Genomic DNA, 24,440 nt, shown 5'->3' with positions numbered 1-24,440 from the left:
ACAGAGAATGTCCTGAATCGACTGCTCCAAACAGCATTGATAACTTCCTGGCACAGACAACATTCCAAAGAACAAGTCAGTAAACTGGTGAAGCTTAAAGAGGGTATTGAACACTAACTGCCAAAGCCCAAAGTGAAGCGGTGTCCAATGGCAACTGCAGGTATGCATCTCTAAGTTTATGCACGAAAAATACTGGCCTCCAACAACTTCACCAACCACTTCGCCAACAACTCCTCTGGCTGTGAAATTGGACACAAATCCCGAAGACATTGCATGTTGACTGTTTGTTTAAAATCGCCACAAATGTGCACAGCACCATCTGGCTTCTGAATTAACCCCAAAGGGATGGCCCAGTGGCTCAACAAAATAGGTGAAATGAGGCTGAAGTCCAGCCAACACTGCAACTTGGGCTTGACTTTGTCGCAAATGGCAAAGGGAATTGGGTGGGCATGACAAAATTCAGGTATTGCTGATGGCTTAAGGGAGACATGGACCTCGAAATTTCCTGCCCAACCCAAGGCATTCTCAAACAGCTGCTCATATGACTGTAGTAAAGAGTCCAAATCGTGAAAGGGGATAAATTTAGACAGTAAATGTATTTTATTACCTATCTAGAAGCCAAAAACAGAAAAGGCATCTAACCCAAAAATATTTTGCGTGAATGGTGAATTAACACTAACAATGTAAGTTGCTGTTCCACATACTTATATCATGCAGAAGCAGAAATTTGCCCCCTCAGAGTAATACATTATTTACTGTAAGACACATCTTGACATAGTGGTCATTGCAGTGCAGGGCAGTCCAAGAACTTGGATGTATCTAATTTAATGAGGGTGACAGGTCTTCCTGTAACTGCCTGAAACTCTAGTAGTTGCCCATCCACTACCAGCATTAGTGGAATACTGTGGGGCATTTAGCAGAATACTCTTGGGCAATTCTTGAGGGGCATCAAAGACAGCTTCTGAATCCAAGGAAAACACCGGTGCCTCCTAGGACCATCTCACAGTTTGCCAACGGTCACAAACAGTTGCCAAATGGTCTATTTTGTAGCATATTCCACAAGTAGCATCCATATGCAGGCAATCCTGGCAAATAGGCACCAAATGACAATTGGGGCAGGACTGCCAGTTTGTCCACTAAGCAGAAACATGTGAGGAAATGGAACAACACCAGAAATTCGAAAAATGTCATGAGTGGGTGATTATGACATTTCAGCTGACTTGCACCCATCGAGCACAATTTGTGCAAAGATGAGCAGTGCCATGGCATCACCCCACTCGAATTATCAGTAGTGTCAACACATGGAAGCTCAGTGGAAGGCAAGGCTGCCTGGCTCACTCCATGGAGCACCAGTGGCTGTTTATCGTACCCATCTAACTTGTTACCAGCCAGTTATTGGACAGTGCATCTTTTGCTGCGGGCTTAAGTTCATGTGATTTCCCAATCTTAGGAACATCAGCTGAGGGTGCTAACTGAACAGTCATGTTCCTAATCAGTGAGTCAACATAAGAGAAAGCTCATTGGGGGCACTTGAACCAACACTTGCACGAGGGACCTTGCAGGTTGGCAATCCATTACACATATGACTGCTGGGTGCACTTGTTGTGTCATTTAAACTGTAGCCCTGCCACCAGCACATGGGTTTGACGACCAAAATACTGTGCGAGGAACTGACAAAGTTCCTCAAAGTTAAGTTTCTCAGTCTCAGTAGAGAGCTTCAGATTCTGCACACTTTGCTGGGCAATAACAAAGTCTTAGCAACTGTATCGATGATGTGCCTTACTGACAATGCAGCAGGAACCCGCACAAATAATTCTCCCACCTTTCCATGAGCTTGTTGAATCTGGCAAATAGTGTCAGGGAAGAAAGCTTCTCTGTGGTCGCCTGGGCTACAACCAACACAGTGTGAGTATGGAGTAATTCTGCATTCTGTTTGAGCAGTTCCCCCATCTACTCCTGCTGCAGCTTTTGTTGCTGTTCCTGGAGACCCAGCTGCTCCTCCCAGCATTGCAAAAAATCTAGATCCATGGTGGCCACAGTGTAACACTGAAAAAAAAGAAAAAAAGAACTTCCTATGTCACCACTTTTGTATCTGCATATGGCATGTCAGTGCCATAAACCGCCACTGTTGGCACAAATGTAACTCTACTTGATTGTGGTGGCTCAACTCTAAAGCCACCGAGCAGAAATCCTGGAAGAGGGAACAAAACTCAATGTGCAAGTCAGAGATGAGCACAGAGCAAAATATAATGTGACCAATGCAAAAAAAAAAAAAATATACAGCTTAGCACACGGAACCCAGAGAGCAGTGATGAGCAAGAGCCAGGTCCAAATGTGTTGATGTCGGCTTAAGAAGTGACTGGCTAGATCTGTTGCCACCAGTAAGAAGATACATGGATCATTAGCTCTGCTCTTATCATGCTTCAAATGCGCCCACCATGACAGGGCTTTGCATTATTCCGCTGCGATAACCGCACCAACTCATCTGCACCTACCTTGGTGTCCACAGGAATTGATACTAAAACAGGGATCTTTGTTAAATTACTGTGATGGTGCAAACCTCCATTTGAATTAAAATAGGCTTCCTCAGTTATATGGGGCTCATCCTGACCTAATTTGTATTTCCCTTACTGTTTGTGGGAGCAAAACTGTATGGGTGTAACATATGGCAGCAATACATACCCAACAAAAGAAGAGGACTTGATGTGGCTCACTGAAAGTAAAGTATCTGTTCAAAACAGACTGTCAAACAGTTACAATCTTTCTCTGATTGCCATTTTCACCAGAACAGAATCGATCTGTCAGACTAGCTTGAAGCTGGGGAGCTGTGGGACATCCATACAGTGTAACTTGCAAGTGCAGTTCATTTATTACCCAAGGAACCTTCACACCTTATCTTTGTTTCCCCATCCACGGAATAACATTTTAATAGGTCTAAATATTTGTGAGGAATGAGGCCTTTTATATTCATGCAAAGAGCTGACTTAAAATTAATGTGGTGGATGTTAATATCTTATCTTCCAAAATAGAGAACCTTGACTTCTTAAAGAGGCTCAGAGTTTTTGGGGAGTTAATAACTTCATCAAAACAAAGTGCTCAGCATACACACCTTTTCTGTTTCTTTTTCTCACTTTTGTGAACAACAGAAAACTGTGGTCCCAAAAACCAAAATTCTTTCCTCTTCAGGTATTCTTTATGAATATAAGGAGTACCCATTTTTACTAAAGACGGCATTCCATTAAGACAAACTTTTATTTCCAAATTTTAAAGTGCATATGTCAGAGCATTGTGCTATATTGTTTTAATTTATTAGAATAATTGTTTTAGCTCTTACTTCAGGATCATACTGAACAGACTGAAACTTTATTAACTACTACACTAAAGAACCTGTAATGAATCTAGGAATATCCTACAATCACTTACGTATTGCTTCCAGACTGCAGAGACAAGATTAGACTAATTACAGCATGCACAGACACATTTAATCCATCATTCTTGCAGTGTTCCATACCTGAATGGAATGTGGAGAAGCCCTAATAATTTGGTACAATGGGAAGGACCCACTGTGATGCACTGCTTAGTGGTTTACAGTGTATTTTTGTTGATGTAGATAATACTGTGTGGGGAACATAGTATTGCAGATGAAAGAAGCAGCACATGACCTTTCTTTTTTAAATTTACTGTTACTTTCCCAACTAATACACAGTCACACAGAAATAGTAAATATTTTGATTGATCTCATATATAATTTGATGTGGTTATTAATGAGAAAGAACGTGAAAAGGTGACATCTATTTTTGATGAAATTAGGGTCTGTATCTGAAAAAAATTACACATATAAATCTAAAGGGATTTAAATTCCATCCTGTTACTGGCATGAATTGCAGTTTGCAGTAATTGGTTACTTCAGTAACACTTGTTCTTGAGTTCTTTTTGAAGAAAGAAATAAAATTTACATTCCAAACAATAAAAAAAACAAAAAAAAATTATATGCATTTTATTTCTCAAGTGTTGTACATATTTCAGCATTCAATTCTGTAAAGCTGTATTAACATTACTGTAATGAGGAAGAGATCTGTTAACTGTCAACAATTTTTTGTAGGGGTGTACACCAGAAAAAAGAGAACAAAAACTAGTTTTGAGAGTCTTTTGCATTCTGTTTAATAGCACAGTTCTTGGATAATAAGTCTCATCTAAAGCTTCAAAAACCTTATAATTTCTAGTTTTGCTTTTCAATGTAGCAAACAGGCTTTTTGCAGAATTAGCTGCATTGACAATTACAGCTCTGTTGCCCCTTCTTATAATCTAGTCATTTCACCTAATTTTTCACTGTTTCCAGAAAATATTGTTCTTCAGGTATCATTTCAAAAATAAGTATCAGATTTTTCAAAGTTTGGGTGTAGTAAGTCTGAAGTCACAGTGCAACCTACTCAATTTGCTGTAAGGGCTGATGACTGACTGTGACCAGCACTAGAGGGAAGTGACAGTGTGCAAAGCTTTGTATTGCACAGTGGATTGGTCTGTGAGCACAACAGCGGCTCACAGATTGGCAAAGGTGTGACATGCGGACCCCCAACTTGGCAGCAAATGCAGGCCCCACTCTGCACGACGATGAAGTATTAAATGGAAGGCTTGATTCTGGTATCCCAGTCCACCAATTTTGACAGCCCGCTAGAAGGCATGGATGTAGACACCAGTTGCTAGGCGAGGCCCTTATAATCTCCAAGTGCTGCTGTCACTGCCACAGTACTATGTGCGGGCCAAGCCGGCCTATCGGCGCTCACGGTGCTCCTGTAAAGCCGGCAGTACAGGGGCTCAGACTGCAGTTGTGTTCCAACAGTGCTCATTATTGTTTATCTGTTCATCATTGCTCTGGTCACTGATAGTTGCTATGTCTTGGTACCCAATTTAGTTTTGTTCTCTGGTCTTGGTATTTTGCCGTGTGGTATGTGTTGTCAGTTGTCCCTGTTGTGTGTATCTGCATTGTATTCGCGAATGGAACAGGGTTGGAGGGATCAGATAGTGGTACCAAAAGTACCCTCCGCCACACCATTAGGTGGCTTGCGAAGTATGATGTAGATATAGATGATGCCATTGGCCAGTGGGCTCTGGTCTTGCTTGATTGCAGTTACTAGAATTAGCGATGAGGTAAAACATAAACAGTGCATTCTGGATGAAAAACTTGTACAGCTTATGAACAGCTACAGCAACAGCTGCTCCTGCAGCAGCAATTGCAACAGCAGTTCCAAGAGCAGTTCCTGCAACAAACCGACTTTTTGCATCAGGAAATTCAGCTTCTGTCAGAACGATTACAGGTACAAGGTTCATGACCCGCCCAGACTGTGGTCATCTCCCAGGCAGAGTCCCGCCCACCAGCATTTTTGCCATTTAACAACACCAAGGAGGATTGGGACACATATTGGCAGCAGCTGAAACGGCACTTTGTTGCTTTTCAGGTGTTTTATGATGCTCTCCAACGGTCGCTCTTCTTTTCTTGGGCTTCCACAGAGACATTTTTCTTACTTAGGAAGCTGGCTCCTCTCTCAAACCTGGTTGCACTTACTTTCTAGGAAATGTGTTTGTTGCTGTCGAACTATTATTCACAATGGTTCCACTTGGTCGCATTGCACCTTGAGTTTCATAAGTAGCACAAGCAGTCAGGCCAGTCTTATCACTCGTGGGTGATGGATTTGCGAGGTCTGAGTCGTCGTCATGATTTCACCTGTGCCAACCCATCTTGCAAAACCTCATATGCCAATTCCTGGATTCATGATATAGTGTTCAAGTGGCTCCTGATCCAGAAGTTCGCACTGTAGCCCTCAAGCTAGACAATCCTTCCTTGAATGACATACTGAAAATCTTGCACTCTTTCAAAATCGTGCAGGCAGCAAATGAATGTCTTATGGCCTGCTCCCAGGTTGCAGCGGTTCAACCACTACCACGGGGACAGAATTATCGCAAGCCTTCTTTCCAACAGCAGTGTCGTGATTCGTTACTTTTGTATATGTCAGTGACCTCTGAGCAGCCAGTCCAACTGCATCAGTGCAAACAGTTGGGTCTGCCTTCTTGTCCTGACTGTTTTGTGATGCACCAACATGCAGACTGCCCTGATCGCTGGGCACACTGCACCCATTGTGGAAAGGATGGACATCTCCAAACTGTCTGCTGCCAGGCATCAGGTCAGTCAAACCTCACTCCTAACTTGTATCATGGGACGGTGCATGAACCTCTGGCCATCATTCCACAGGGCGATCCTTGTACCCCCAAGTTATTTATTGATCTCACGATTGCTTGTCTGGACATTCGATTCCAAGTCAACGTGGGAGTGATGGTTCCCCTGGTCAGTCTCCAGACATATGCTTATCTGGGTTTCCTGGCATTGGCCCACCCTTTCACAAGTTGGTTGCGTATGGTGTCAGCTCTATTCTCGTCAGAGATCAGTTCACCACTACAGCGACATGAAAGATGGTTATACAGCCACCAATGCTGTATGTTGTCAACAGTCATTCAGCTGGCAACATTTTCAGCCTGGATGCTTTCTTGCTGTTTGGGTTCTCCGTCTCGGATGAAGTTCAGGTCGTCTTGGACACAGTCCCCTTCCAGGCACTTGGCAACCTTTGGGCCTCTTTCGTGTGTCTGCTTGAGCCTGGCCAGGAGTGTGCCACCAATTTTGAGGCACATATTTCTTTACATCCAAATGCGGTATCCCATTTCTGTTTAGCATGTCCTCTTCCAGTTTCCTATATGGATGGCTGTTAAGCTCGAACTCAATTGCCTTCACGACACAGGGTTCGTGGAACCGGTCAAAACTAGTGTGTGGGCCACATGCCAGGTCATGGTCCAGAAGCCAAATGGCTCTCTCCAGCTTTGTGGAGATTTTAAAAGGACTATAAATGCCCACGCTCTGGTGGAAACCTACCCTACATTAAGAGGGCCTCCTCTCAAAGCTTGTTGGACATGAAAACAGATCTTGCTGATGCTTTGATCAGGAATTGTAACACATTGTTGTCATCAGTATACCTTTTGGCTTATACAAATGCAAGTGTTTGCGTTTTGGGATCTCTTCTGCTCCAATGATCTTCCAGAGATATCTGAAACAGTTTACCATGTCCATCCCAGCTTGTACTAATTACCTTGATGACTTAATTGTTACAGGTACTACACGCCAAGACAACCTACATAGCCTACACACCCTCTTTACTACATTGCGTGATGCAGGGCTCAAGTGCCATCTGTACAAATGCCATGTTTTTCAGGAACAAGTGGACTACCTTGGCCACTTGCTCACTGAAGAAAGTTCAAATGGCTCTGAGCACTATGGGACTTAACTTAACTTCTGAGGTCATCAGTCCCCTAGAACTTAGAACTACTTAAACCTAACTAACCTAAGGACATCACACACATCCATGCCCGAGGTAGGATTCGAACCTGCGACCGTAGCGCTCGCTCGGCTCCAGACTGTAGCGCCTAGAACTGCACGGCCACTCCAGCCGGCACTGAAGAAAGTATTCAGCCCACTGACCATAATGTTTCCACTCTCTTGACACTCTCCCGCATCCCTAAAACCTCGAAGAGTTGCAGATTATTATTGTTATTATTATTAGTATTATTATTTTGGAGAGAGTTAATTGTTATTCTAAATTACTTCCACAGGCAGCACACATTATGTATCCCTTCAACCAGCTGCGGAAGAAAGGTATTCCGTTTCAGTGGTCAGCGACCAGTGAGCAGGCCTTCACATGGTTGACATGCGTGTTACATTCTGCACCCTGCCTTACCCCCGATTACGTGTCATGCCCCCTTATTTTGGCTGCCGACACTTCTCCCTATGTCATTTGTGCTCTTCTGACTCACCGTAATAATGATGATATGGAGCAACCGATCACCTATGCATCCAAAATTCTGACATTTGCCCAACGCAGTTACTCCTAAATCGAGAAAGAGGCATTGGCGATCATCTTTGATGTGAAGAAATTCCATGTGCACCTCTAGGACCTGGTTTAACCTCACTACAGACAATAAACCATTATTAGCACTGTTTGGACCACACTCTTGTGTTCTAGAGTGGATGGCCCAAAGGCTCCAGTGTTGGGCTCTTTTCCTTAGCTCCTACAATTACACCATCAAGTACAAGCCTACTGCACAACATGCAAACATGGATGCCGTCTCGCATTTACCTTCAGGACCAGACGTGGCATTTGACCAACTGGAGATCTCCTGTTTTCCCATCGTGTGAGAACAACACACCTGGAATGGGTTCCCCATTATGCCACTCACACTGCAACAGACGTGTGCCATGACCCTATCTTGCAGCATGTCATACACTATGTACTCCATGGGTGGTTCACGTATTTTTCAAAGTCAGCTGATCCTGATCTCTGGGCCTGGGCTCATCTCTTCTCATTGTTTTTACGTCAACTCCCATGTGCTCGTGCTGTATACAGAGGTGGGTACCCACTATGTTGTCATCCGGATTACCTTAGCCACTCATGTCTTGGAACTCCTCCATTGTGGGCATTGGGGTATGTCACGGATGAAAGGCCTTACCAGGAGACATGTCTACTGGCCAGGACTGAACAAGGATGTGGAGGCTATGGTCCACTGCTGTTCTGCATGTGCTCACCATCAGGCTGCTCCACCTCAGTCTTTAGCCCCCTGGCCTGCTCCCTGCCACCCTTGGGATCACATTCAACTTGACTTTGCTGACCCCTTCTTTGGCTCTTTGTGGCTCATTGTCGTGGACACTTATTCAAACCACCCCTATGTGGTCAGCATGGTGCCCACAGCCACAGCTGCCAAACTCAATGCTCTTCTGCCAATTCTTGCCAGTCAAGGGCTTCCCCGCACCATTCTAGCTGACGATAGTCCCCAGTTCACAGCTATGGCCTTTGAACAGCTCTGCACCGCCAGTGGCACCAAACACCTGTGAAGCCCTCCACTTCACCACTCCTCCAATGGCAAAGCAGGGTGGATGATGTGCACATTTAAGCAAGAAACAATCTTGGGTATTAATAACTGCTTCAGCTGTATTTAGTCCTTTATTATTGGATCACTACCAGTTTCATGGCACTAAAAGCCACATTTTCAAGTGAACATATGACTAAAACATTAGAGCGGAAAAGCTCAGAATCTTTTTAGCCAACACTCGTTGTCCATCAGAACAAAACGCTGCCAAAAAGTAGTATTTCATAGAATAAAACAGTCGGATTCCATTATAGCGGATGAGTCTGCTTCTCTGATCTGTACAGAACCGTGTGTGGGGATGCGTCCATGTGCTCTGTCTTCTCCGGTCTATACAGAACCACGTACGAGGGATGTGGCTGTGTGCCCTGTCTTCTCCGATCCATACGGAACTGCGTACAGGGGACGCAGCAGCATCCCTTTTATGCAGTTCCGTATAGATCAGAGAAGTAGACCCATCCACTCTATTGGACTCCGGTTGTTTTATTCTATGACATACTGCCTTTTAGCAGTGTTTTGTTCTGATGGACAACAAATGTTGGATAAAAAGATTCTGAGCTTTTCTGCTCTAATGTTTTAGTCATATGTTCACCCAAAGATGTGGCTCTTGGTGCCACAAAACCGGTAGTGATCCAATAATAAAGGACTAAATACAGCAGAAGTGGTTATTAATACCTAATATGACTACTCATAGCTGTGGTGCTCCACCTACAAGGTTGTCTGCATTAGCAAGAAATGTAGAGCACTTACAGGTCCACCCCTGTCCATGACCGCAGCCTAGCAGAACTCCTCCATGGTTGATAGCCACGTACCCTCCTCCATCTCCTGGTTCCCCAACCCAAGGAACCCCAGACCTGGACGGTACTTTCCAGGTCCAGCTGTTTGGGCATGTTCCTATGGCCCAAAACCCTCATGGATGCCAACTACAGTAGTGGTCACTCATGGGCGGCACCTTGTGATGGTTGATACACTGAGAGGTTTGGAGCATCAGTGCGTGAACCAGCTTCATCCACACCCCCAGCCTACACCTTCAGCAGTGCATCATTTTGAGTTGGAGTCCCCACCCTCACACATCCCTCCACCTCACAAGTACCATTTGCACTCCAGGACACCATCAGCAGCTCCTGTGGGTACGGGTGTGGAGGTGGAGACATTACCACAGCCTCTGTATGCTCTGTGGTCAACCCCCACACTGCCATTCCCCTGCACAGTGCTCAAAGTCCCAAGTTCCTTCTACCAGTTGGATTCCTCCAGTGACAGGACACCATTTGTTCACCTTCCAAAATCTCTTCCATGGCACTTCAGGCCCTATGTGCCCATTTTGGGTTGGGGGTGGGAGGAGGGATCTGGTATCCAAGTCTGATGATTGTGACAGCCCGCAGAAGACATGGACGAAGACGACATCTGCTAGGTGGCCCTCCTATAATTTGTGAGCACTGCTATCGCCGTCGCAGTGCTATGCACGGGCTGTGCCCTCTGCACCAGCCTATCAGCGCTCACGGTGGTCCTATAAAGCCAGCAGTGCAGGAGCTTAGAGTGCAGTCATGTTCCAACAGTGCTCATGATCGGAACTTCCTGGCAGATTAAAACTGTGTGCCGGACCGAGACTCGAACTCGGGACCTGTCTTTCGCAGGCAAGTGCTCTACCAACTGAGCTACCCAAGCACGACTCACGCCCCGTCCTCACAGCTTTACTTCTGCCAGTACCTCGTCTCCTACTTTCCAAACTTTAAAGAAGCTCTCCTGCGAACCTTGCAGAACTAGCACTCCTGAAAGAAAGAATATTGCAGACACATGGCTTAGCCACAGCCTGGGGGATGTTTCCAGAATGAGTCTCGGTCCGTCACACAGTTTTAATCTGCCAGGAGGTTTCATATCAGCGCACACTCCACTGCAGAGTGGAAATCTCATCCAGCGCTCATGATTGTTTATCTATTCATCGTTGTTCTGGTCACTGATAGTTGGTAGTCTTGGTATCCAATTTGGTTTTGTTCTGTGGTCTTGATATTTTGCCGTGTGGTCTGTGTTGTCAGTCATTCCTGTTGTACTGGAATCATCGCATTGCACCGGTGATTCCCTGTTGATGCCGTCGGCCACTGCACTCCGGTCTCTCTCGATTGTGGTTACTAGATTGATATTTATTCCATGATAGTCATATGAAGAAACAGCATAATGGTATACAAAAGTCCTAGTGGTAACCTTACAAAGAGGTTCCAGACTGAGGAATAGGGGTAGCCAGTTGTCCAACATGGCATCAGTGCAAGGCAAATGGAAGATAGCCATTAGCCCATTCAGACTAAAGCTCACAGCTTAAGATTAAATGCTGAGTTTTCTTACGTTTTTGATAAGGATAGAAGCTGAAGAAATGAATTAAAATTTGTAACAAGGTCGGGATTTAAACTGGGGTCTCCAGCTTGCAGAGCACATGTGCTATCCACTACAACAGTCTAACATTGTGCCTTACTGAGCTACATAGATTACCCTAGTCCAGTGCCCTCCGTATCACAATTTTCAACTCATTTCTCAGCCCTTTCAGACTGAGTAACAAGGAGAGAGAGGATGAAGAATGAAAGAGTACGGAAGTGGTGAGAAAGGAACCCATGCAGAACAGGGTAGAAACATCAAGCCGAGATGGTATGGGCCTTAAAGAGATTGGAAAAGAACAGGATTTGCAAGAAGATACATGAAATAGAGATGCAAAGGAAATGTCGAAGAGAAAGACCAAGGAATAGACAGCTGAAAGGTGTAGAGGAGTGTGCTGAAAAAAGGGGGCAAGGATTGGACCATAGTGAAAACAGAAATGTGATAGGAAAACAGGACTAGGTGGTGAGGTTTTTGTTCCAAACAGACCCAGCCTGGGGCTGGAAACTGTTCAAGATGATGAGATGGACGTGATGATGAAATGGATGTGAGCTTCCTTTCACCGACCAAGGCAATTGCACTTCCGGGATCTGTGAAAGATGACTTGCTGTTAAAGAATGTTACATTGAACACCAGTGGTCCACTCACCTTCTACAGCCTAATAAATCAGCAGTGACTGAGCACTGTATTTCCACTGGCCATTCCATGGATTACGGTAAAGTCAAGATACTGGCAACAGCGTAATTCTACTGGGATTCAGTGGTGAAGAAAGCTGTGGAAATAAAATTAGCAGACAACCTGCTCAACTGAGACGAGGATTTATATCTTGGCAAATCATGAAAATCCTTCATTTCATGTCTGCCCTCTCAAAGGAAATATTCTAAATCATGCCATCCATTATTACCAACAACACACATTGTAAGCACTGTGAGTTCGCTGATTCTTGGCTTGCTTTGTTTTAGTTACAAATGCAGCAAGTTTAATTTATGACTGACGCTCTTGTTACCAACATTGGTACCTCTGACAAATGTGCATGTACTCCACTGTGTGTAAAATGTTTAAAAACTTGCAAGCAACTCACCTTGAGATTGGCTGAAAGGTTTTCAGCCAAAGTATCCAAACACAAATTAAAAATTTCATGGATGCATCCCCCAAAAAATGGACTATGATAAGTTTTCTTGTTTGTTGCTGGCACCTTTCCTTTGGCAAGACTCAAAACCAAGATAGTGATGCTCTTGTTGTCAACAGCACTAGAAGTATCCAGCAGTGGTGCAAGTTGGGGCGGGGGGCTCATAAGAATGCCCTGTTAGAAAAGACATAATGTTGTTGACCTGGCACTACAAATGTAATTTGTACTTGTTTATCTGTATCAGCACGGGAGCACATGTATCCCATTGGATACCACAACTGTATAATTTTGCAAAAACAGACATAATGTCTTATGGGATAACAGCAATCAGTGATTTTATAATGTTACTTAAAATCTGTCTTGATTGCAAATTTTTTATTATTCATATGACCGGTTTCGGTTCATTCAGAACCGAAACCGGTCATATGAATAATAAAAAATTTGCAATCAAGACGGATTTTAAGTAACATTACAACTGTATAAAATGAAAATTTCAGAGCAGGATTTTATGTACTATAGAAGCAAGACTAATTACATAGGCTACACATCCAGTTGTCTGTGTGGTCTGTTCAGTCTTCCTTGAGACTTGATAATTTTTTTACATTTACTGTCATAGCAAACATTCTTTTAGGAGGCTCAAGGGTACATCTCAACCTTTCATGCATATCAGTGTTTTTATTCAAGCATAATCTTAATCATTTGTATGAAATGTGTAACTTCCAAACTGCTAGATAAGTGTATTATAACAAGGTACTTCGTGTGTAGTTTGAACTGAGAGAACCTCATTGAAATATTTTTGGGTTTCCAATAATGTAAACTTGATTTATGACACATGAAAAATACTAATTATAATGAATGGATTTTCTTTGAAATTTGACAGTGTATGGTGCATATGATTGATAATATGGTAACTGTGATAATAATTTCATCTACTTCCATGTATTTTGATGAGTGTGATTCTGCAATTTCTTTTATTGTGTGAGATTTCAGTTGTATTGACTTCCTTAATTCAATTTCTTTTATTGTGTGAGATTTCTGTTGAATTGACTTCCTTAATTGCATGTCATGTTCTAGAGTAAATATAGTTGGTACTCAGGATGTGGAAGCTCCTCTTGATGAAAACCACCCATTGTTCAAGGAGAAACCATGTCTTGTGTTGGCAGACCACAATGTAGTTGTTGAAGGGCTTGACCAGATGAAAGTACTTACAAAGTCAGTGGAAACTGAGGATGGTCTGCCATCTATTGTGGAAAACTTAACACCAAAAGAAAATTCAGAACTGAATGATAAATTGGTCAAAAGGTAAGACAAGGTCTTTTTCTTTTTTTTGCTAAATATTGGTGGTCAGGTAATGCTGGATACTATTAATTTCTCATTGCTTGATTAGACTTGCTTATATAAAAAGTATTTGTTCATGATTATATGTGCTGATCTGCTTCTTTAAATAATCTTCCTTTAAAATATTATTGGTTAGGTATGCATTAATTTTTAAGCAATATCTTGATCTGTCACTAGTGAGTAAAGCAGTGTTACAAAAAGATGAGATAAACATCAAGCTTCATGGCTTTTATGTCGCTGTCTCATTAAGTACAGCAGTGTAGGCCTGCAAGTATTAGTACAATAATACCTGTGAGAACTGGAGCATCCAAGAAGAATGGTTCTAAAGAACAAAATTTTGTTGGAATTGTAAAACAGCAGTTAGTAAGGTTGCAGAAAGATACTGTGCATACCACCATCACTCTCTCTTACGTGATTGGGTAAGTTACAGTTAATCCAAACTCATTCAATGAGATGTCAAAGAAAGTGGAAATATGAAAGCAACTGCCAGTACACTCTGGCAACAGCAAAAGGTTCAATATCAGTATGTCAGTGAGCTCTTGCTGGACAGAATCCCAGGTCCCAGATAATGAGATTGTCGTAACATGGCACTTTGGGTCATACAGGAAATGCACACCTGTATGGGTGAGCCCAGTTGATAGAAGAATGTCATACTCAGTGATGGTGAGCATATATCGCCATGCTGTGAACCAAATGATGAAATAGCTGCTATCTACTCTGCACAGTTTTTAGAACTTAGACATATGTCCACAGTTTTGAAGTACTGCAACAAATGTGTACCCGCCTGTGTTGTTTTCTTGAGATCATAGTATGGAAGAATGCTGAAGAAATTGTGGGTAGAGCAAATAACTAATAAGGAGGAACTGAATGAAACAGGAGAATAAGCAGCTTGACTAAAAAGAAGGGCTCAGGTGGTGGGAAACATCCTGGGGCATCCAGGAATCATCTGTTTGGTAATTGAGGGAAGTGTGAGGTGCAGAAATTTTAGAGGGATACCAAGACATGAGTACGATAAGCATGTTCAAATGGATGTACATTCCAGTACATTTCAAAATTGCCCTGCATCCACTGAAAGTTTTCCACCAGAGCTTCCCCCCCAAAAACCAATCCAGATTTACAAGTACGAAATGAAGAAGAAATTGTAAGACCAGTTAAAAGTCTTAAAAAATTGAAGTGTCGGGTATAGATGGAATTGTGGTGGACCTCTTAAAGCCAACTGGTCCAAAAATTGTAAAAGAAACTATGTTAGTCATGCAAAATATTTGGTGAACTGAGAAAATTCCTGATTACTGAAAAGCTCCCATTACATAAAAAGGGAGAAGGAACTGTGTTAATACCTCCTTAGATGACACCGCCTTGTTGAAGGCACCTTCTGTACCGAGTGGGGAAGCTTGTGGTCCCTGCGGAAGCATGGGGGTTATGCTGGCAGTAACATTGCTATTGGTAGGGTCACCCAAGCCGGATTGGCTCCAACTGAGGAGACAGACGAAGTGTGTTCCACAATCTTATAGTTGGAGGGGCTCAACAGACTAGGTCATCAAATCCCCCACTTGGGAAGCTAACCCTGAAGTGAAAGCCTGATCCTCCAGGTTGAAGGTTAAGTGCAAGGTACCTCATAAAAAGCCGATCAATGCGAATATTTAACAAGGAATGCCAGACTGATGTTACAAAGACAAATTGCACCAAGGAAGAAGAATATGGACATACCTGTGTGTAAATTTGGAACTTGGAACATGCATACACAGCTGCAGATAGTATCTGAGAACAGTATTGCTGAAGAGATGTTGAGGTGCTGAAGTCAACTGGAAGGATAGGAGTGAGATACATAAATAGAAATTACCCAGGGAAAGATGAAAGATGAGGCGAGTACGGAATTAAGTTTATAGCCTCCAAAGACATTTGTAGATCTGTTAGAACTTTCACTCCACATAATGAAATAATATGTACTGTGCACATGAAAGGGAAAAATGTGACTTTTGTTAATGTGTATGTCCCAACTTAAGAATCAGCTGAAGATCAGGTAAAGGAGGTTCGTGATAAAATCCTTAGATGCGACTGCAAAATCGTCCTTGGTGACTATAATGCCATACTGGGCAAGGAAGAGTCTTTCAGAAGTGTGTTTGTAAAGGAAATTCTGCACAAAAAACTGATAATAACTGTATGAGGGTTGCCCAGTTTGCTGCTGCAAGCAAAGTAAAGGCAGTGCCCACCTGTTTCCCAAGGAAAAATATCTACAGAGGGCCTGGAAAATATGAGGAACAAATTAAGCAAACCAAGTAGACCATTTATTGATGTCAAAGAGGTAGCCATCTTATGGAAAATGTGCACACTTTCCAAGGACTAGATCCAAATCTGACCATTTTGTAGTAGGAGCCAAAATAAGGTAGAAATTTGCTGTGGCTGCCAAAGTAAATAGTACCAGAGTAAAGAAATGGAATATAGAACAACCGAAAGATAGGTCTACTATTAAAAATGCTATTTTGACAAGAGGAAGACATAGAAATGAAGAGTGGTGTGACAAATGTGGACAGGCAGTGGAACAGAAAAAGAAAGCAAAACTGAAATGCTTACAATGAAATACAATAGCACATCAAACATTATATAATGAAAAGAGAATAGAGGCAGCAATGGTCTATGGGAGGAAGGAAAGGGAAACCATAAAGAGACAAACAGGTAAGATGGAAGAGCACTATCAAAGAAATGAAAGCTTAAAATTTAATAAGAAAATTAAAGAAGGAACTTGAGAATATATACTGAAAGTAACAGCATGTAGGGGCAAAGAGAGAAATCTGCTGACAGATAAACAATGTCCTGAATAGAAGTAGAGATTACGTCAAGGGAATTTTGAAGGGAGTGAGCAGCTACTCTAGTACACTACAGATCCAGAGATAGAAGAGCCCACTATAAAGAAAGTACGGAAGATAGTACACTGTCTGAAACATTACGAAGCCTATTACAAAGCAGCAGAAACTGATGGAATAACTGCTGGACTGTTGAAAATTGGGGGAATAGAACTCCATTCTTACCCACAGACTTATTAAGTTAATATGGAATGAGGAAAGAATCCTGGGAGAGAGGACCACAGGCATAATGCTGCCAACTCATAAGAAAGGAGACGAGACTTGTTCGAATTATCAAGGAATCAATGCTGCTAAATGTAACCAATAAATTTCTCTCTGTTACCTACAACAAGTTAGCTCCATATGCAGAAGAGAGTCTGGGAGAATATCAGTGTGGCTTTCTGGCTAACTGCTCAAGCTCAACAACAGATCAGATATTTGTGTTGAGGCAAATATGTGAAAAGACATATGAGTATAATATTGAGCTACATAACATCTTTGTAGACTTCAAGCAAGCCTCTTTGATATTCTTGACAGGGCAGAAATGCTGAATGATTTGTTACTGCGTGGTAGATAATCTAAGTGTTTCACTTATTCATGGATCTTTATCTGGTTCCAAGGTTGTAGTGTGAGTGAATTGAGTAAATGGTTCAGCATCAGTAAATGAGTCAGGCTAGGGGATGCCCTCCTCACAATGCTTTTCAACCTGAAGCAGCTGCACAAAAACTTAGAATATGTGGTTATATAGGCACAAGGTCATCTCAAATATTTTCACATGCTTGCATGTAACAATTAGTAGTAGAAGAAGATTTTCACAAGAGAGAACAATATTTGAACTGAAAGAAGCCACACAACTTAGAGGCCTTGCTGTCAATGACATTAAGATTAAGTAAATACATTTCATCAGGAAGGAAAATAATAACATAGATAAACTATCAGCATCAGGCTTCAGTTTTGAACATGTGTAGAACTTTGACTACCTAGGAACTAATATTAATAGGACAAATTCCATGTCAGCTGAAATAAAATTGTGAATCCTAAGCGGCAATAAATGCTTCCACATGTTTAACAAATTATTGACCTCCAGGTTATCAAGTAGACAGCTGAAATTAAAAATATATAAGGCCATAATCAGGTGAGTTGTAACCTACGCATGTGAAACACAGACGTTAACAAGTACTGATGAGCAGCAGCTCAGAATATCTGAATGCATAGTTCTGTCCTGGATGTGGAGCAGTTCAGGTTAATAATGCTTTCTGAAGATCTAGAGCAAACACTGAGTTGGATTGCCTCATACAAAGAGCTGACATTGTAATATTAAAATGTAGGAGAATAGCCTGCCTTGGACATGTCCTTAGGATGGATAGTGGAAGAATGAAAAAAAGGTTTTGAATGGGGGCCATGTGAAGGAATATATAAAATCTTCCAGACTTAGAGGATGACAGAGAACAGCACTGGAGAGGGCAGAAAGGAGAAACTTGTTGAAGGGGCTGAGACCATGCAGGGTTGTAATGCCATGAGAAGAAGAGAACAGGTGTTATTAATTGTAGAGGGATTTTCCTTCTTTCTGTCACACTTAGATTTCTAGCACAGTGTCTCCTGGATCAAACACAACAGTAATTTGAATACTGAACTGGTAAATATCGAGCAGTTTTCAGATCAAATAGACCTTCCTCCAAAGAAATTATAATTTTCAATCTAATTCTCATACTGTTATGACTCGCCGATCTTTCAAAGTGCCGCCGTGCAGTTACGCGTGTCTTCTACATGCGGCGCTGTCTGCCAGCCATGCAGCAGCAGCAGCGCCACCTCGCTGTCTGCCCGCCATGCAGCAGCAGCGCCACCTAAGCAGCCAGCCAGCCAGTGGCCGCTATACTTGGACTCAGTTATGATTTGACTGTTAAAGTGTACACACGTCTTACTCTGTTTACTTGATCTTTGACTTTCATGTATTGCGTCTTCCTTGAAATATATTTGTTCAACTTCAAGTTATTACAATTGGCGACGAGGTCGTGATTTTTCTTTTCCATCGTTGACCCACGTGTTTCCATTGCTACTTTAGAGCAACTATTGCAAGGTCTCATAGAACATCAAACACTTCTCACAAATGCGATTCGTGATTTCGTCGCTTTTGTGGCGGTGTTCGTAGCGACAAACAATTCGCTGTAGAAACGGCTTACGAAGTCACCGCCACACTTTTAATAGCGGGCCGACCGGTCTGCTGGAACAGTAAACAGAAAGATGAAAACCCAAACACTCTGATTAAATAAAAGTCGGTACTTATCTTTATTAATGAAGATACAGAAACACAGTAGTGAACTCTGTGTCTACAGAAATCTGTCTAGTTCGAGTCGGAGCGGCTAGGTCAGCGTCGGCTGACGACAAACAACAACTCTGCTGCGATGAACACACAACTGACTAGCAAGTACACAATTCGGTGGCGAGTATACAACTGAGCGGCGAATACAGAACTGTCCTAGCGCTCGCGACTCCAGCGCTTAAGAAGCCAGAAGCCAGCGGTGGCGCGCGCAGACTTGTGGCGATTTGCTGTCTCGCTGGCGCTGCTTATGCGGACGGCGTCCGGACTTTGATGCTGCCAACCTTTTGGCAGCGGGCTCGGGTGGCATTACTGGCTAGGACATAACAGTCGCTGCATCAAATGCGGGTCATCTCTCGTTGTTGTCCTTTTCCTCCTTACGACGAGACGGCGGAAGACTGGTCTGATTACGAAAAATGTCTTCGACAGCACTTCTTGGCATTTCATGTCACGGACGAACAAACATGTAAGTCTCTGTTCCTTTCATGGATTTCACCTCAAATGTATCGGTTGTTGTCGCAATTGGCTCCTTTGAAAGATCCTGCGTCTTTGTCCTTTGCTGAAATGTGCTCACTTCTGTCCGTCTATTTTGAAAAGCAAACGCATGTGGTAGCCTCTCATGTTGCCTTTTGTCGTCGTCAAAAACAACCGAATCAATCCTATCGCGCTGGGCTGCTGAACTTCACGGCCTCAGTAGAAAGTGTCAATTTGTTACTGAAGTTCATGAAGAATCCTACGCTGATTCCGTGGTACGGGATGCTATTATCCGTTCGGTGCCCGACAAAGAAGTTAGGCAATGTGCCCTTCAGTTGGCAAATCTGACTCTAGATGAAGTCCTATCCATCACTCAGTCTTTTGAAATTTCTGTTGACACTGGAGCGCAAATAGAGGCATGGGGCAACGTTGGGGAAATACAACCTCTGTGTGATTTTGACGAAGCGTGTGGTGTGTCCCCGCCGGCCGATGTAGCTGCAGTACACTCCCAAGCGCAGCCTCGGCCTAACCGTAAACAAACCTCTAAGAAACTGCAGCAAAACCCACGGCAACTTGCTTCATGTCCGCAGTGTTTTACGAAACATTCATGAGAAGATTGTCCACAACGTTGGGCCGTGTGTCACAAATGCAAAAAAATTGGTCATGTGTCATCCGTTTGCAAATCCGACCGCATACATGATGTTCATGAACAGGATGCTGATTCTGATTCTGTGTTGTCTGTCAATTGTACTTCTTCCCTTTCAGGAAAGTTATTCCTCACTGTCCAAATACTTGGTCGAGATGTTCGCATGCAGGTGGATACTGGTTCTGCTGCCACTATCATCAATTCTCAGACGTATCTTCAGTTGGGTTCTCCAATCCTGTCACCTGTAACCTGGTACTAGGCAATTACGGACTTACAATAAACAGAAGATTTCTCTCTTGGGACAATTTTATGCTGATATATCTTACAAATCTGTCATTCGCACTGTTCCCATATTTGTGGTCGACCATAGTAACGCGGAGATCTTTTTGGTTTCGATGCCTTTCACGTTTTTGGTTTCTCCATAGATGACTCTGTCAATATTGTCTCTGATGCTATTCCTTATGCTCAATTGGATTCCTTGTCGACGACATTTTCGTCCTTTTTTTCTCCTGGGTTAGGCCGTGCAAATGACTTTGAAGCTCATATCATGCTCAAACCCACTGCTCGGCCTAAGTTTTTTCGAGCTCAGCCCATTCCTGTGGCCCTTCGTGATCGGGTCAAACGGGAGCTGGATCGTCTCACTGCTTCAGGGGTCTTGCTTCCTGTGACTTCCAGTGAGTGGTCCTCTCCTGTCGTTGTCGTTGCTAAGCCAAATGGTGATATTCATCTCTGTGGCGATTTCAAAGCCACTGTAAATGCTCAATACCTTATCGACACTTACTCTATGCCTCGACCTGAAGAATTGTTCACTAAACTTGCTGGAGGTCAGTATTTTTCTAAACTTGACCTGTCAGAAGCTTATCATCAACTTCCTCTCGACGCTGCTTCCCGGCAGTTTCTGGTCCTTAACACGCCTTTTGATCTCTATCAATACCAACGATTGCCATTCGGGGTTGCCAGTGCCCCTGCTCTCTTTCAGCGATTCTTGGAACAATTATTGCTCACTGTCCCTGGGTGTATAAATTACCAGGACGACATTGTTGTCACTGGCTCCACCACTGAAGAACATCTTCAAAATCTCCGCACACTTTTTCATGTCTTACAGACTGCCGGTCTTAAGTGTAATCTTCAGAAATCAAAATTTTTTCAGGTGTCTATCACGTACTTGGGGTTTTAACTCTCTCGGGCTGGTATTCGCCCACTTGAGCAAACTGTTGCTGCGATTGATGCCCTTCCTCGCCCTGCATCTGTTAAGGAACTGCAGGCCTTCTTGGGGAAAATAGCATACTATCACAAGTTTTTACCGTCTGCTGCTTGCTGTTGCATCGCCTGTTGCATAAGAACGTGCCTTTTCACTGGTCTGCGTCATGCGATGTGGCTTTCCAGAAATTGAAGACTGCTGAAACAGACCCCGTGCCTGGCTACTTATCGACCTGGCCAACATCTTGTTCTTGCCACGGACGCCTCTCAATACGGGGTCGGTGCAGTCCTTGCGCACCGTTTTTCTGACGGTTCTGAACAACCCATTGCTTATGCCTCCAAAATGCTCACGGATGCCCAACAAAACAATTTGAGAATTCAAATTGAAAAAGAAGTCTTGGCCATTATTTATGCTCTTCATAAGTTTGGTGTTTTTCTATATGGATCCAAATTTCATCTTGTTATGGACCACAAACCACTTGTTTCCTTGTTTCATCCATCAACGTCACTTCCCGACAAGGCTGCACACTGCTTCCAGCGTAGGGCTCTTTACTTGTCTCGTTTCAATTATGAGATCCATTTCCGGCCGACGGCTCAACATGCGAATGCTGATGCACTGTCTCGCCTTCCCATGGGTCCTGATCTGGCATTCAATAGGGATGAACTTTTGTGTTTCCACCTGGATGTTGCCGAGCAGCGGATTGTGGACGGGTTCCCCATCACCGAGGACCGGCTGGCGGCTGCTATGGTTTCTGACCTCTCCCGGGTTTTACACTGTATTCAGAAGGGTTGGCCAGATCGTCCATCCGCTAAGACTTCTGATCCGTTGCGGAACTACTACGCTTTGCGTTACCGCCTCACGGCTAGGGATGGTGTTATCCTCCTTTCCACCGAAAATGCTTCGCCGCGTGTTGTGGTACCTGCGTCTTTGCGTGCTTCGGCCTTGTGCCTCCTTCAAAAAGGGCACTGGGGTGTCTCTCGCACAAAATCTCTGGCGCGCCGTCATGTGTACTGGCCCGGCATCGACTCTGAAATCACCCACATGGTCGCTGCCTGCGGCCCTTGTGCGTCACAGACCACCGCCCTGAAGTCATCTTTGTCACCGTGGCCGTCACCTGAGAAGCCCTAGGAGCTGACTTCGCGGGACCTTTTTTAGGTACTTATTGGCTTCTCGTTATTGACGCCTACTCTAACTTTCCTTTCATTGTCTGTTGCACATTGCGTACCACTATGGCAACCACCAATGCTCTAGCTTGCATTTTCTCTTTGGAAGGCCTTCCATCTACTCTTGTTACTGATAATGGTCCACAATTTGCCTCTTCCAATTTTGCGGATTTTTGTGCCCGTCATGCCGTCATGCATGTCACGGCCCCACCGTTCCATCCACAGTCAAACGGTGAGGCTGAACGACTGGTCCGCACATTTAAGGCTCAGATGAGGAAACTCCTGACTTCTTCTTCTGCTGATGATGTGCTTCTCCAATTTCTGGCTTCTTACCGATTCACCCCCATGGGCGACCACAGCCCTGCATGCTACTTCATCTTCTGCAGCCTTCCACCTCACGGCTGTGGGTGCCTTCGCTTGTCCAGTTCACCGCCGACGACCTTGTATGGGTACGTGGATATGGCAGGCGGCCAAAATGGAGTCCTGGCTGCATCTTACGACACCATGGCCAATGCCTGTATGAAATCCAGACGGACACGGATGTTGCAGTGTGTCATTCGGACCAGCTTCAGCCTCATGTGCTGGCAACGCCTGTTCCGGATGCCGCTACACCACCTTCGGCTCTACCTGACACTCGGGATACTGGAATCTCTCATTACTCACAACACAGTCCTCTTACCATCATGTCGGTGCCAGCACAAGAACTGGCGCCACCAGGAGACGTGCCCATGCAGGAACCAGATAACCATCATCTGTCGGAGCAACTCTACTCGCCTCCTTCTCCAATGGACGCGGATACATCGCCCATGTCTCCTGTTATAACAACTGGACTTGCTGCAATGGGCAGATTGGTGCACGGGGCCCCAGCAGATTCGACCCCCACGTCTCCTGTCGTCTCGACCCATTATCATCGGGGACACTTCCGTCCGTACGAGAAACCTCCTCCTCGAGACTTTACGGCCAGTCAAACAACACCTATGGACGTTAGCAATCTACAGGCCACCTCCATCAATACCTGTGCAAAAAATTCAAAGGGGGTAAAAGTGTTGTGATTCGCCAATCTTTCAAAGTGCTGCCACACAGTTACGCGCGTCCTCTACATGTGGCGCTGTCTGCCAGCCATGCAACAGCAGCGCCACCTAAGCGGCCAGCCAGCCAGCGGCTGCTATACTTGGACTCAGTTATGATTTGACTGTTAAAGTGTACACACGTCTTACTCTGTTTACTTGATCTGTGACTTTCATGTATTGCGTCTTCCTTGAAATATATTTGTTCAACTTCAAGTTATTACACATACCTACAGAATTTGTTTTAAGAAAGTAGTTTGTACCTTTATAGAGTTTAAAAAAGTTTGACTCAGTGAACAATAAGCCTCTCTCCCAAATTTTGAAGAAGCGAGGTTTACACGTCAAACCCCCTGCAATAATCAGAGAAATTGGAAGTGGTACCAAATCTAAAGTAAATCTCAGAAGAGAAAATTGCGAATTACTTGAAATTAAGATAGGACTGGGGTGAGGCAGTGGACACTTTCCATTACTACTTAACTGTATTGTAGGAAAACTAATCCAAGAGGGTCCAAAAATAAAGTGGTGCTTAAAATTGATCAACCAGTCAAATTAGGAAGAACTAATATTAGGATAAACTGCTTAGTTTTTTCAGATGATCTGATGATTCTTTATCAGGACAAAAACAAATAAAAAAACTGTACAGTGAATTTGGCTCCAATATTTCATTTGGGAGGGATGACACCCAAAATTCTAGAAAACCAAATACGAAACAATTAAGAGAGTTTCACTCTTACAGTATTTAGACAAAACGGACCAAGGGACTGGCTTAGAAAATGTTGACTATGAAATTCATCACCACAAAGTGAAAAAAATCCTTCAGATGTACAGAAGAAATTCACAACAACAAAACAACATCAACAAAATGTATCTCATATTACTCAGAACAGTGAGACTACTGGGGCTCACTCACCCATTTCCAACAGGGAGAGTTAGGTAGATAAAT

General features: G+C 43.5%; 1 protein-coding gene across 1 annotated transcript in view; it reads left to right on the top strand.

The window, feature by feature from the left end:
* The window catches only part of LOC124721542 (39S ribosomal protein L37, mitochondrial), an 81,205-nt gene that overhangs the window by 4,915 nt on the left and 51,850 nt on the right, over nucleotides 1-24,440 (top strand). Inside the window, exon 2 of the mRNA XM_047246570.1 lies at nucleotides 13,526-13,753. Coding sequence (XP_047102526.1) covers nucleotides 13,526-13,753 — 228 coding nt within the window. The remainder of the gene's footprint in view (nucleotides 1-13,525; nucleotides 13,754-24,440) is intronic.

The sequence above is a fragment of the Schistocerca piceifrons genome, chromosome X, assembly GCF_021461385.2.
Source record: "Schistocerca piceifrons isolate TAMUIC-IGC-003096 chromosome X, iqSchPice1.1, whole genome shotgun sequence".
Classification (NCBI taxonomy): domain Eukaryota; kingdom Metazoa; phylum Arthropoda; class Insecta; order Orthoptera; family Acrididae; genus Schistocerca; species Schistocerca piceifrons.
Note: the sequence above shows the minus strand (reverse complement) of the source record. Positions and strands in the feature narration are given on the sequence as shown.